The 13,009-nt window shown below is 48.6% G+C and overlaps 1 protein-coding gene across 1 annotated transcript; it reads left to right on the top strand.

The window, feature by feature from the left end:
• The first annotated feature begins 5,826 nt into the window (after positions 1-5,826).
• Positions 5,827-8,659, top strand: LOC109747490 (cation/H(+) antiporter 15-like). Its single transcript, XM_020306543.1, has 4 exons — positions 5,827-6,102; positions 6,190-7,188; positions 7,271-7,667; positions 7,764-8,659. The coding sequence occupies exons 1-4, from the start codon at positions 5,827-5,829 to the stop codon at positions 8,657-8,659; spliced, it is 2,568 nt and encodes an 855-aa protein (XP_020162132.1).
• Positions 8,660-13,009: the final 4,350 nt, after the last annotated feature.

Here is a 13,009-nt window from a genome sequence, read left to right as displayed (position 1 = left end):
CTACGAGTCGAGGTAGTACAGGAGGTACAGGCGGAGGCAAGCGATATAAATATGGTCCAAGCCTCGCTCCTCTTCCTCAGAGGCCTTACGACATGGCCGAGGAGCAAAACAAAGCCATAGTGAAGGCCCAAGTGGACGCCCATTTTGGACCGAAACCGGCACCGCCGCCAAGGGAGAAAGTGCCTGAGGAAACGATTGACCACTTTATTCGTATGGCTAGACCACCAGCTCCCAAGCCTGTTGACTCAGACTATGAGCGCCAAATCAGGAAGGCACATCGAGCACGAGTACAGAAGGAGTCGAGCTCGAGCTCGAGCCAAGCAACTGGCAAAAAATGTGGGAAAACCGTTCCCCAGCTGGGAGAACAGGCGACGCAATCGATCCCCCCGCTTGTTGTGCCAACAACACATAAGAGTACCGGCGCCCTATATATATGTGGGCAAATCGTTAACGTTCCCCAGCTGGGCAATCTGGTAATAACCGAGGAGCATGTAATGCAGGCTGAAATGCTCGGTATGACTGTTGGACAATTCCTCGAGATCGAGCCCATGTCTCCGCTTAGAGAGGAGGAAATAAAACGGAAATATGTCCGCGGCGAACCTTTGGTCAAGCCCGAGGAGGTCAAGAACCTCCCAACGAGAATGTATGAATTGCATCAATGGTACATGGAAATTTGCAAGACCCACAATCTACAGTCCCTCATGGTGAAAGTCAAGGAAGAGGATTACTTCCATAAGCTAGCTCTGTCTATTGAGTATACAGAACTGTTTCAGTTATTCAATTATGACGCACTCGACAAATCTATCGTCAGTTGCTATTGTCTGTAAGTGATTTCTTTCTGTAATTTAAGTCTCAAGCTAGCTGTAGTGCTCTCGTTGATCATTACCTGTAATTATCCTCACTGTATTCTTTTATGTGGTATTATGCAAGACGAAGATGTCCGAAATGAGAAAAGCTGGACGCCATGGCATTGGGTTCATTGACCCAAATACCATTAATGAAGAGCCATGGTCATATGAACATTATAAACAAGAAGTAGAGAATAACATGCTAGAGTTCTTGAAGCGCCTCAATACCAATGCAGATATACTACTTCTTTACAACTTCCAGTGAGTCCACACTGTCTTGTACTATAAATTCTGTTTTTGTTACTAGCTAGATACCACTTGATCTTGGTAGACATTAAAGTGCGCATGCAGGTTCCACTGGATCTTGGTAGACATTAAAGTTAAAGAAGGAAAAGTTAAAGTACTGGACTCACTGCTTAAAGAACCTAAAGAGTACTCAATCGTGAAGGGGATAGTCAACAGGTAATTTCAATCTTATTATATATATATATATATATATATATATATATATATATATATATATATATATATGTCCTGATATCAACTAATTAATAACTCCTTTATTCATTTTCTTTGCCGACGGGCCGGCAGGGCTTGGCAAAAGTTCATCGAAGATGTTCCAGGCCCGTTCAGAGATAAACTATATTGGTATCGACCCACGATAATTAATTAAGTAGTACTATAGCTAGCTACCATGCAATCTCTTTAATTCTATAGTTTCAATAACATTAATTATCAGGCTTGATTAATTATTATCTGATTGAACTCTATTCTCGTACAGGCTATGAAGCAGGAGCCGGGGAATGATTTATGTGCATACTACGTTTGCGAGAACATTCACATGATGACGTCCGAAAGGAGCACATCTAATAGGCAGATATGAGTATGTTTGCCAGAACACACTATACACAATTTTTACATCATTATCGATATCTAGTCACACAACTAATACATGCATATTGATCTCCTTCTTAACAGTTCAATGAGGTGCGGCAAAAGCTCCTACCAATGGATCGCGTACGAGCAATTGCAGAGGAAATAGCGGGATTTTTGCTCGACCAAGTCATAGATTCTAGAGGAGAATTCCATTACCCGCTACCGCACTAATGCCTCCATGTAGGAGAAATTGTATATACCAAATTGTATATATATACGTACATGCATGTGTATGTGTGAATATGGTGGTGCGAGACATTCGATGATATGTATATATATGTGATCGGTTCTACGAGAAATTCTATTTATATATATATGCATAACGTGTACAATATGTAGTATCGTAAACTACCAGCAAACGAAAAAGAATTAAATGGAAAACACAAAATTAAAGGAAAAATGAAAATAAAACCAAAACCCCCCAAACATTTAGTACCAGTTGGTGTTACCAACCGGTACTAATGGTCTACCCGCACCCGGGCCTGGCTCGTGCCACGTGGTGGCACTTTAGCGCCGGTTCGTGACGAACCGGTAGTAAAGGGGGGCTTTAGTCCCCACTCTTTAGTGCCGGTTGTAGAACCGGCACTAAAGGCCCTTACGAACCGGCGCTAAAGCCCGGTTCTGCACTAGTGAGCTCCACCTTTAACATGACTCCATGTAGCTAGCCATGCTACCTTGTGTCGCCGTTGACTTCAAACTCCCTTGTGCATACACCGCCTTGAATCAACCCCACGCCATAGTCTTGTGGAAGCCGCACAAGTCCTTAGACATGTGCCACGTGTTTCCATGCCCCAGAAGTCGGCCACCATCAGCATCACGCTCCTATGTCGTCGTCGCTGAAATCACCGTCGTCTTCTGCTTTGACCAACATCCCTGTCGATCCATCAGACTGTGCAGTCTGGCCCAGTCGAACTTGTCTGACTACAACCATGCTCGGCACTGCATCATGTCTGTCCCACACATCTCTGTGCACTGCTGGACGCCCTGCGTATGCATGATCCTACCACGACGCACTCCAGACTCCTCCAAGCCTTATGCGCACGTCCCGCTACCCTCCTGGTAGAACCCCCGTGTGCAATTAACAATGCATCAAAAATAAAATTGCTTTCATGGGAGCTCCCGTCGTTGCACCAAGTACGTGCCTCCACAACTCTCAATGCACTTTTCCTTTGTCTTATTGCTGTTCATGCCACGTCAATACCATATGTGCAGATTGTCTTTTTTCTTTAAACAAACCTCTCTACGTACATGACCTCCACGTCCCAGCATAGCTTGTCCACGCGTAGACCATGGCAGCGCACGCAAGAGCCTCAAGCGCCATCGGCCTTCTGTAACGCTTGATCCTCTCCTGCTTTTGGGCCTTGACATCGGCTCCACAGAGCACACCTGGCCTTGGGCCCGCCTGCCCCAGCTGAGCCTTTGATCGTCCCGCGTGCGACCACAATCAGCACGCTCGCCACACATGCCCTGCTCTGATACCACTTGTCTCCGCCTGCTAGATCAACGATTCTGCCACCTCCTCGAACCTTGTCCTGATCATCCGAGGACCAAGCAATCACACGAGGCACGACACCGAGATTTGTTAACGAGGTTCACCGATATGGCTACAACCCTGGGGCCTGACTATGAGCGCTCCTCCCCATGACACCGCTACAAACTGCACCCGGTCGCCCTGGACGCTGGCACAAGTCGTCGTCTTCCCCTGCATTACTGTGCTATTATGTTGGCATAGGTTACAACGTATGTCTACCCCCACTATATATGAGAGGCCTAGGATACAAGTGTCCTACTTGGACACGACTCGATATCGTGTCTACACACCGTACGACTCCAAGTGCAACTATAACCTACCTTGTACAATAATACTCGACACAACTCTAACAAGAAATGAGGAAGATGGAGATGGCGGCCAGCACACACGACCTAGGGCCAACGCCTAGTGACAGTGGCGCCGCCTCCTTATCCTCCTCTCGCGTGGATGTCATTGTGGTGGTGATGTTGGAGATGAGGCTATGGAGGGAGTGGCCTCCCAATGAGGAGGGAGAGCCCTCTGGCGGCTGCTAGGATGCGTCTTGATGATCGATTGATGGCCGTCAACTAGGGTTGGTGTCAAATATGTAGCTGGTTGTCGGTGCCCCGACCAAGGGGGTCCTCGCTATGTCGGTTCCTGGCCCGCAGTAGCATAGCCAGCTCAATAATCCAGGGTGGTCTGATAGTAGAACTTTCATTTGTATTTAATTATTCAAATTGTATTTTACTTAGTAAGGACGCGATTTTTTGGGACATAGTGGCACGTGATGCCGAAATCTCGCGCGTCCACATGCACATCGTGATTCCTACTTAATATAGCCCATTGTGCAATACGGGGTGACTAATTGGGGTGACTAATTCGCAGGCCAGCGTACATACGCAACATTACCTCGCACACGTGGGCCAGGTCTCATTTAATTTTCGTATGAATATTGGCTCGTCTGGTAGCGATGTCCCTTCCATGTTGGGTTCGGTCATAACTGCTCTGGACGTGGGGCATCCACCATAAGAACCGCCCTTGCTCGCGGTGTGCACTGTAGCTCATTTTCGATTTGCGTCCTGTGGAGAGCAGAAGAACAGGGGAAATGACTTCGGTAGAAACAGAGATACACAGGTTAGCATATGGACACTGGACTTGATCCTGCGTTTTACTTGGGTATACGCACAAACGTGCTGACGTATATCCAACCTCTTCGTCCCCTTGCATTCCAGACTTTTCTTATGGCAATTGTTATTAAGTGGCCAAGTCTATGTATTAATGTGTCACCCATCAATTGGCAGATGCATCAATGGAATAATGCTAGTACAAGAAGCTTTATTCATAGCATCTGTTTCATGACAAACTGGATGGTTTAGTGTATGGTAATACTCATATGCTAATTAGCCCAAGATATTACATGGCTAATAACCGGCACACTGATTAAACACACTTGTCTGATGGTTAGTCCTAATTTACCGATTAACATATTACTAATACATCGACTAAGCACACGAATTTAGGTGCAACCATGACAAACTTTCTCCCATATATTCAGGTAATTAAATGCATCTCGTACATATTTTCATATTGTAAGTTCAATTAGAAATCTGTGGAGTTGGTTTTGATGTCTCTAATTTGTTCAAAAATGGGAACCGTAATTTTTGGTTAACATGTATGCTTGTGAAGCTGATCAAAACCGAAGCCGTCAAAAAAAATCGTTCTCTCATATTGGTGATGTCTCAAATATCCTATAAGTTATGTAAAAGTATTTTAACTTTTTCTGTAGAATTTTGCCTGATCTTTTAATTGACATTCTGATTTTGTATCAATGTTGCATTTAAAAATCAGATTCTATTTTTTGTGATTCAAGTTAACCATGAAGAATGGAGTTAAGTGATTTTCAGTAAACTAAAATACCTCATTTTCCAAATTGAACAATGCTGGATGGAGAAAGCTAGTGTGATTATGGACAGGGTGCATGCTTTCAATGTAGTTAACGCTTCAAACGACATGCTCCACGGCCATCTTCTAATCAAGTACTAGCATGGACCTTAAAGTAGTCCAGAGCGAGGCTCGCAAGGAACGCTCGGATCAGCTGTTTCCAGCGAGCCTACCAATGCATACTTGACCTCTATCAAAAACTTTGTACAGCGACCCTCCAAGCATAATCAGTGGGCTAATCCAGTCTCCTTTTGTAGTCTTGCATTTTCGAGTATGCTCACCAGGTAATTAAGCAGAGTGTAAACGACAGGTCACAATTACGCCGTGCAGAACCGCAAATCCCCCAGCCGAAATTAGCAGCTCTCTTGTCTTTCAAAAAAAAAAATTAGCAGCTCTCCCACTCACCGCTGCGCACGCCCATACTCTCTCTCTTCACTTTGACCGTTTCCACCGTTCGTGAACCAGCCACACTCCTCCTGTGTCGCGAAATCCAGCGGACCCGCGGCCCGCGCGCGCGCGAGCGAGCGAAGGCCGAAGGGAGCAGAGCGCCGCGCTCACGCACGAGAGCCCGGCGTCGTCCCATGCGCCGAGATGACCGACACGTTACCCGGCGGTGGCGACGTCACGGCGCCGATGGAGCAAGCCGCCGCCGCCGTCGGAGTGACCGGCTCCGGCGCCGCGGCGGCGGCGGTGGTGTGCTACTCGCCCATGAAGGTCACCACGTACGGCATCTGGGAGGGCGTCAACCCGCTGGAGTTCTCCCTCCCCATCTTCATCCTCCAGACGGCCGTCATCGTCGCCACCACCCGCCTCCTCGTCCTCCTCCTCAAGCCCTTCCGCCAGCCCCGCGTCATCGCTGAGATCCTCGTACGTGCCGTGCCTCCATTAATCCAGAGGATTCTGCTTGCTTGCTTGCTTGCTTGCTTGCTCATCCCACGTACGTATGTGCTGCAGGCCGGCGTCATCCTGGGGCCGTCGGTGATGGGGCAGGTCGGGACGTGGGCGGGCACCGTGTTCCCGGGGCGGAGCCTGCTCACCCTGGAGACGGTGGCGCACCTGGGCCTCCTCTACTTCCTCTTCCTGGTCGGCCTCGAGATGGACGTCAACGTCATCAAGCGCTCCGGCAAGAAGGCCGTCATCATCGCCGTGGCCGGCATGGCGCTGCCCTTCTGCATCGGCACCGCCACCTCCTTCATCTTCCGGCACCAGGTGTCCAAGAACGTGCACCAGGCCTCCTTCCTGCTCTTCCTCGGCGTCGCGCTCTCCGTCACGGCCTTCCCGGTGCTCGCCCGGATCCTCGCCGAGATCAAGCTGCTCAACTCGGAGCTCGGCAAGATCGCCATGTCCGCGGCCATCGTCAACGACATGTGCGCCTGGATCCTGCTCGCGCTCGCCATCGCCATCTCCGACGTGAACAGCACCCCGTTCTCCTCCCTCTACGTGCTCCTCTCCGGCGTGGCGTTCGTGCTGGCGTGCTTCTACGTCGTGCGGCCGGTCATGTGGTGGATCGTCCGCCGCATCCCCGAGGGCGAGACCATCAGCGACGTGCAGATCACGCTCATACTCACCGGCGTCATGATCTCCGGCGTGTGCACCGACGCCATCGGCATCCACTCCGTGTTCGGCGCGTTCGTGTACGGGCTGGTGATACCCAGCGGGGAGCTCGGCGTGGTGCTGATCGAGAAGCTGGAGGACTTCGTGATGGGGCTGCTGCTCCCGCTCTTCTTCGCCATCAGTGGCCTCCGCACCAACGTGACCCGGGTGAGCGACCCGGTCACCGCGGGGCTCCTGGTGCTGGTGTTCGTCATGGCCAGCTTCGCCAAGATCATGGGCACCATCCTCATCGCCATCTCCTACACCATGACCTTCCGCGACGGCGTCGCCCTCGGCTTCCTCATGAACACCAGGGGGCTCGTGGAGATGATCGTCCTCAACATCGGAAGGGACAAGCAGGTGATTTGTTGATCTCTCTCGCACAGATTATACAGCAGCCGCACGCGACCAAATGTGACATGGATCGGTGTTGTGGTTGCAGGTGCTGGACGATGAGTCGTTCGCGGTGATGGTGCTGGTGTCGGTGGCGATGACGGCGCTGGTGACGCCGGTGGTGACCACGGTGTACCGTCCGGCGCGGCGGCTGGTCGGGTACAAGCGGCGCAACCTGCAGCGGTCGAAGCACGACGCGGAGCTGCGCATGCTGGCGTGCGTGCACACCACCCGCAACGTGCCGTCCATCATCTCCCTCCTCGAGCTCTCCAACCCGAGCAAGCGCTCCCCCTTGTTCATCTACGCGCTCCACCTGGTGGAGCTCACCGGCCGCGCATCCAACATGCTCGCCGCCCACCACACCGCGGCCAACCAGAACCGCAGCGCCAGCACCAGCGCCAGCGAGCACATCTTCAACGCCTTCGAGAACTACGAGGAGAGCGTCGGTCAGTAGTCCTCATGCCTTCCGTTGAGATCGATGCAAATGCAATGCAACGACGTGTGACGCGACGTGAATGAATGCATGCATTGTCCACGAGCAGCCGGCGTGTCGGTCCAGGCGCTGACGGCGGTGTCGCCGTACCAGACGATGCACGAGGACGTGTCGGTGCTGGCGGAGGACAAGCACGTGTCCCTCATCGTGCTCCCGTTCCACAAGCAGCAGACGGTGGACGGCGGCATGGAGCCCATCCACCCCTCCCTCAAGGGCTTCAACGAGAGCATCCTCACCTCGGCGCCATGCTCCGTCGGCATCCTCGTCGACCGCGGCCTCAGCGCCCCCGCGGCGCGCTTGTCCAACATGCACCGCTTGGCGCTCCTCTTCTTCGGCGGGCCGGACGACCGCGAGGGGCTTGCCTACGCGTGGCGGATGGTCGAGAACCCCGGCGTCTGCCTCGCCATCGTCCGCTTCATCCCGCCAGGCTACACGGCGCCGCCGCCGGCGGTGGCGCCGCCGTCGTCCGTGCCGTCCGGCTCGCGCGCCATCACCATCGTGCCCGACGTGCCCAAGACGGAGCGGCAGATGGACGAGGAGTACCTCAACGAGTTCCGGTCGCGCAACGCGGGCAACGAGTCCATCATGTACGTGGAGCAGGTGGTGGCCAACAGCGAGGAGACTATGGCGGCCATCCGGAACCTGGGCAACGCGCACGAGCTGTACATCGTCGGCAGGCATCCCGGCGAGGAGAGCTCGCCGCTCACGTCGGCGCTGTCCGACTGGATGGAGTCGCCGGAGCTGGGGCCCATCGGGGACCTGCTGGTGTCGTCCGAGTTCTCCAAGATGGTGTCCGTGCTGGTGATGCAGCAGTACCAGCTCACCACGGCGCAGCCGGCGGTGCCCGTGGCAGACGACCCCGTGCGGCAGTACGTGACCAATGCCAACCCGCGGCCGGCGATGGGGGTCGGTGGATACCAGTTGGTGGGCCGCGGTGGCTTCTGACAAGATAGCTCTTGATTAATTGGATCTTGGTTAATTAGCCAGTAGAGTAAGGCACGCGATTTTTTAGGGAGTTCGCTGGATCGATGGTCGTGTTGTGTGTACAATTCTAGCTGATTAACTCTTCTGTTTTCTGCTATGTAGACCTTGTACGGTTGTACCGTTTGGTTTTTGTAATGAGAAGAAGGTTGTAGTTGAACCCTAGTGTAAATTCACCTTTTATCTAGCCAAAAATTTTGTTTGTGTTGGTGTCCTGCATAGAAATTTCTCTCTCTTTTTTCTTTTCTGTTCTGCTCCCTTCCTTCTTTTCTTGCGGGTGAGAAAATTGTCAAGGTTACAATCAGCTAGAGCAGCTCGACGGCAACAGGAGGGCCAGAACCAAGCCAAGTCATGGTCATGCCTTCCGTTCTCGCAAAAATTGCTAGACTATTGCTAACTTTATTTTGGTTTTGACTTACATGAGTAATACGACAATCACGAAGAGACATCAGGTACTTAATCTCCTTAACTACAAAGGCATAGATCGATCTGTACAGGTCACGAGTTTGGATCAACTTCACAGCAACAATGGAGTTCATCTCAATGATAATTGGGGCATTGCTCCGCTGGATAGCAAAAGATATACCTTTCATACATGCACAGAGTTCAGCCTCCAAAGCATCACGACAAGAGGATAACTGTCTGCATAAGGAGAATATGATTTTCCCGCAATCATTCAAAAGAACCATACCAGCCCCTGCCGCGCCATCAGAAGACAAGGACCCATCTGTATTCAGTTTAGTCCATCCTTGATCTGGAGGTGTCCAGGACGTGGAGCTAGGTGTCATCAGTCTATGTGAGCTACTTGCTGCAACATTATATATCACTACTGACTTGCCCTTCTGAGGATCATCACATAGATCAAGTTTCAAGCCAACCAAAAATTCCAAGTAGCTAACAAGAAATCTCTTAGATGCTTCCATCAGAGGTGGTGGCTTGTGATGCACAACCTCGTTATGAATACGCCAGCAGGGCCACAAAGTCATAAGAACCATACTTCGCTCAATATCAGATAGTGGATCCAACACCTGAAATAACCACTCTTTCCCGTTGTTCTCAATCTCTTCCAAAACCGGCAGTGTCCAAACTTCTGACATAGTTCTCCATAATTCTCGGCCTAAAGGACAATGGGAAAACGGATGCAAATTGTCTTTCGGCTCCATAGCGCATATACGACAGAAAATTGATAGTTCCAAATTTCCCTTGTGTTTGTTCTTCCAAGTGGGGAGTGAATCGGTCAATGCCCTCCAGGAGAAATTACGCACTATCGGGGGTACATCTGAAGACCATATCATGTACCAGCTGCTACGCTGAACCCTGGGACCAAACTTGAAGAGGCCATGTTGGCTCTATGCAACTCATCAAAGGCCAAATCATATGCACTTTTAACTGAAAACAAGCCATACTTGCCCGGACCCCATGCCAAAGTATTAGATTCTAGTCTCGGCGAGGCCATGATCTTCATAATTTTAGCAACATCACACGGATGAAAGTACGACCGTAGGAGCTCCAAATTCCATGAACCATTGTCATTGAGCAGCTCAGATACAAAGCATATGTGACACCTTCCTTAGGAAGAAATTGGCTTGTAAGAGAACGGGCGTCGTATCCAGTTGTTGCGCTGGACCCGTATATTGTCACCATTACCAACCCTCCAGGCGAGACCTTTCTTAAGCAAGTCTAAGCCACAACTGATTGCATGCCAAGATGATGAAGCATTCCCTAAAAAAAAGGTATCCTCAAGCTTGCCATCTGGGTAATAGCGAGCCTTGAGAACTTGTGCACAAAGGCTATCTGGCTTGATAGTCAGCCTCCAAACTTGGCGGGCTAGGAGAGCCTGGTTAAATAACATGCAATCCCAGAAACCAACACCACCTTTGTTATTTGGCTGTAGCAAATGCTCCCACGCATGCTAGTGAACTTTCCTTCGACTGCTAGCTGAATCCCAATAAAAATTCCGCACCATTGCAGTAAGCTCATCACAAATAGAGAAAGGCAGTTTAAAAACACTCATCAAATAAGTTGGTAGTGCTTTGGGCTACTGGTTTTATTAACACTTCCCTTCCCGGTTGCGCAAGGTGGCCATCTCCCCACTGAATAAGTCTCTTAGTCCGACTAGCTGGAAGATTTTGGAAACGGCCTTTGGACATGCGCCCATCCGATGTAGGGAAACCAAGACATTTCTCCTCAAACACCAAGCTTGTGACATTCAGCACCAAGCGAACCTGCTCATGAATCACCATAGGGCAAGACTCACCAAACAAAAGAGAGCATTTATTAAAGTTCAAGGATTGCCCTGTAGCTGCCTCATATCATATAAAGTGAGAACTTGTTTAATGTTCATCTGCTTGGTCATGTGATGCTTCAAAAAATAACATTGTGTTGTCTGCAACAAAAGATGTGATATGCCTGGAACTCTTCGACAGATTTTCAAAGGAGTAATGTTACCACTCGAGACCGTATACTTCAGAATTAGATAATTGCCTTCCTTGGGATGAGAAGTGACGGCACAAACTAGCTGTGTTTCATTTTCCGAATTAGATAATTGCCCATCCGTTTAAACATTGCATAAATATGATAGTAATTCCTCTGTCCCATAATATAAGATTTTATTACATCCAATATACTCATATATTGGATGTAGTAACATCATATATTATTGGACAAAGGGAGTAGTTAACAATAGTCATGTCAAACATTTACCTTTAGGATTCTCAATAGCGATTGTTTTTACGTTATATCACATTTTCCTTTTTTCTCCAGAATACGCACAAACATGCATGTCTTATATTTATAGAAGAGAGGGTAAAGAAACTCAACAACCGTTTACAAAGAGGGTACCCTCCCATACAAGGCCCTACAACTCAGTGATTACTCGCGCACACCCACCTATACAACTAGAAAAATAATTGAGATCTCCACGAAGCAAGCCCGCCAGCAGCCAACACTTCCATTCTTTCCGGATTTTTGCAATGACTGCCACCATGGAAGGATTAGCCTTGTCGAGAACAATGGCATTCAGGTGCTTCCAAAGCACCAATACCATGAGGGTGTTGAAGTCCTTCCTACGATGGGGCTGAGGCGTGTGTTTGGTGCACCAATCAATGACTTGGTTGCTATCCCAGGCTCCATAACATAGAGTACCACATGCAGTTCTACTGATCGGACTTTGAAATTATCTGAATGATCTGATCGGTATTGTAGGTGGTTCTACTGGACAAACCGCCACCATAATGTAGAGTATTGCAGGCTGTTAACCACATACAGTACGAAACCATCGTAGGGGTTACCACGGACAAAAGGCCCCTGCACCTCATGGAACCGGCTGGGTTGTGTGAGCAACAAAGGAGGTTTCAGTAACCGCCTGCGCGGACCGCAAGTATTAGTGACGCATGCTTTGAAGCGAAACATGGATCTGCCGCTGGTCCATGTACCAAAACCGCCTCCAATGGTTGTTCATGTAAGTGTATGTTTATCATTCCTGGTATTTTTCCTCTTTTGAGAAAGTTTTGGCATTCACCTGATGTTGCACCCATTGCATGTGACTCTCATCCATTTCGTGAGAGGCTAAGACAGGCAGTAACCACACGCGGTAGCTATATCTCGTCAACTACGAAATGGAACTCCGCCTGGCACTTGTTGATCACCAAATGGGTCGGTCCAATATGGGTTCCGGGGGAAGAGGTTTTAGGAAACTTCTACTACTGGTTTTGACTGGTTTTATAAGCTTCCGTGTGCTCATTTTCCTTTTGTCTTGTGTGTTTTCTGTGTTGGTTTTTATCCCCCTTTTTGGCTTTTTTGTGTTTCTTTACCTGTTTTCTTTAGTTTTTTTACTTTTTATACCTTTTCTTTTTTCCTTTTTATCCTTTTCAATACATGTTCTACATTTTTCGTATACACCAAGAACGTTTTCCTAATACTACTTGACGAACATCTTTTTTCATATGCATGTTTCGAACATTTTTGAATAGGTGTTAAATATTGCTTACAAATACGATCATTTTTTTAATGGCACAAACATGTTTTTTGAAACTACACAAACATATTTTTTACTACATTGTATAAACATTTTTGAAAATGTCAAAACCATAATTTTGAAACGTGTGAACATTTTTTTTAGATGTCAATTATATATTATTGTATGGTACAATTTTCTCTTGAATTATGTGAACATTTTTTTATATAATAAACATTTTTAAAACTGGTGAACATTTTCTAAAAGTTGTAAACCATTTTTTGGATGTTATGAACATTTTTAAATTTGCTTGAAGATTTATTTATTTTAACACTGCATGAACATTCTTTTAACACACG

This window comes from Aegilops tauschii, chromosome 1 (assembly GCF_002575655.3).
Source record: "Aegilops tauschii subsp. strangulata cultivar AL8/78 chromosome 1, Aet v6.0, whole genome shotgun sequence".
In the NCBI taxonomy this organism is placed as follows: Eukaryota; Viridiplantae; Streptophyta; class Magnoliopsida; order Poales; family Poaceae; genus Aegilops; species Aegilops tauschii.
Note: the sequence above shows the minus strand (reverse complement) of the source record. Positions and strands in the feature narration are given on the sequence as shown.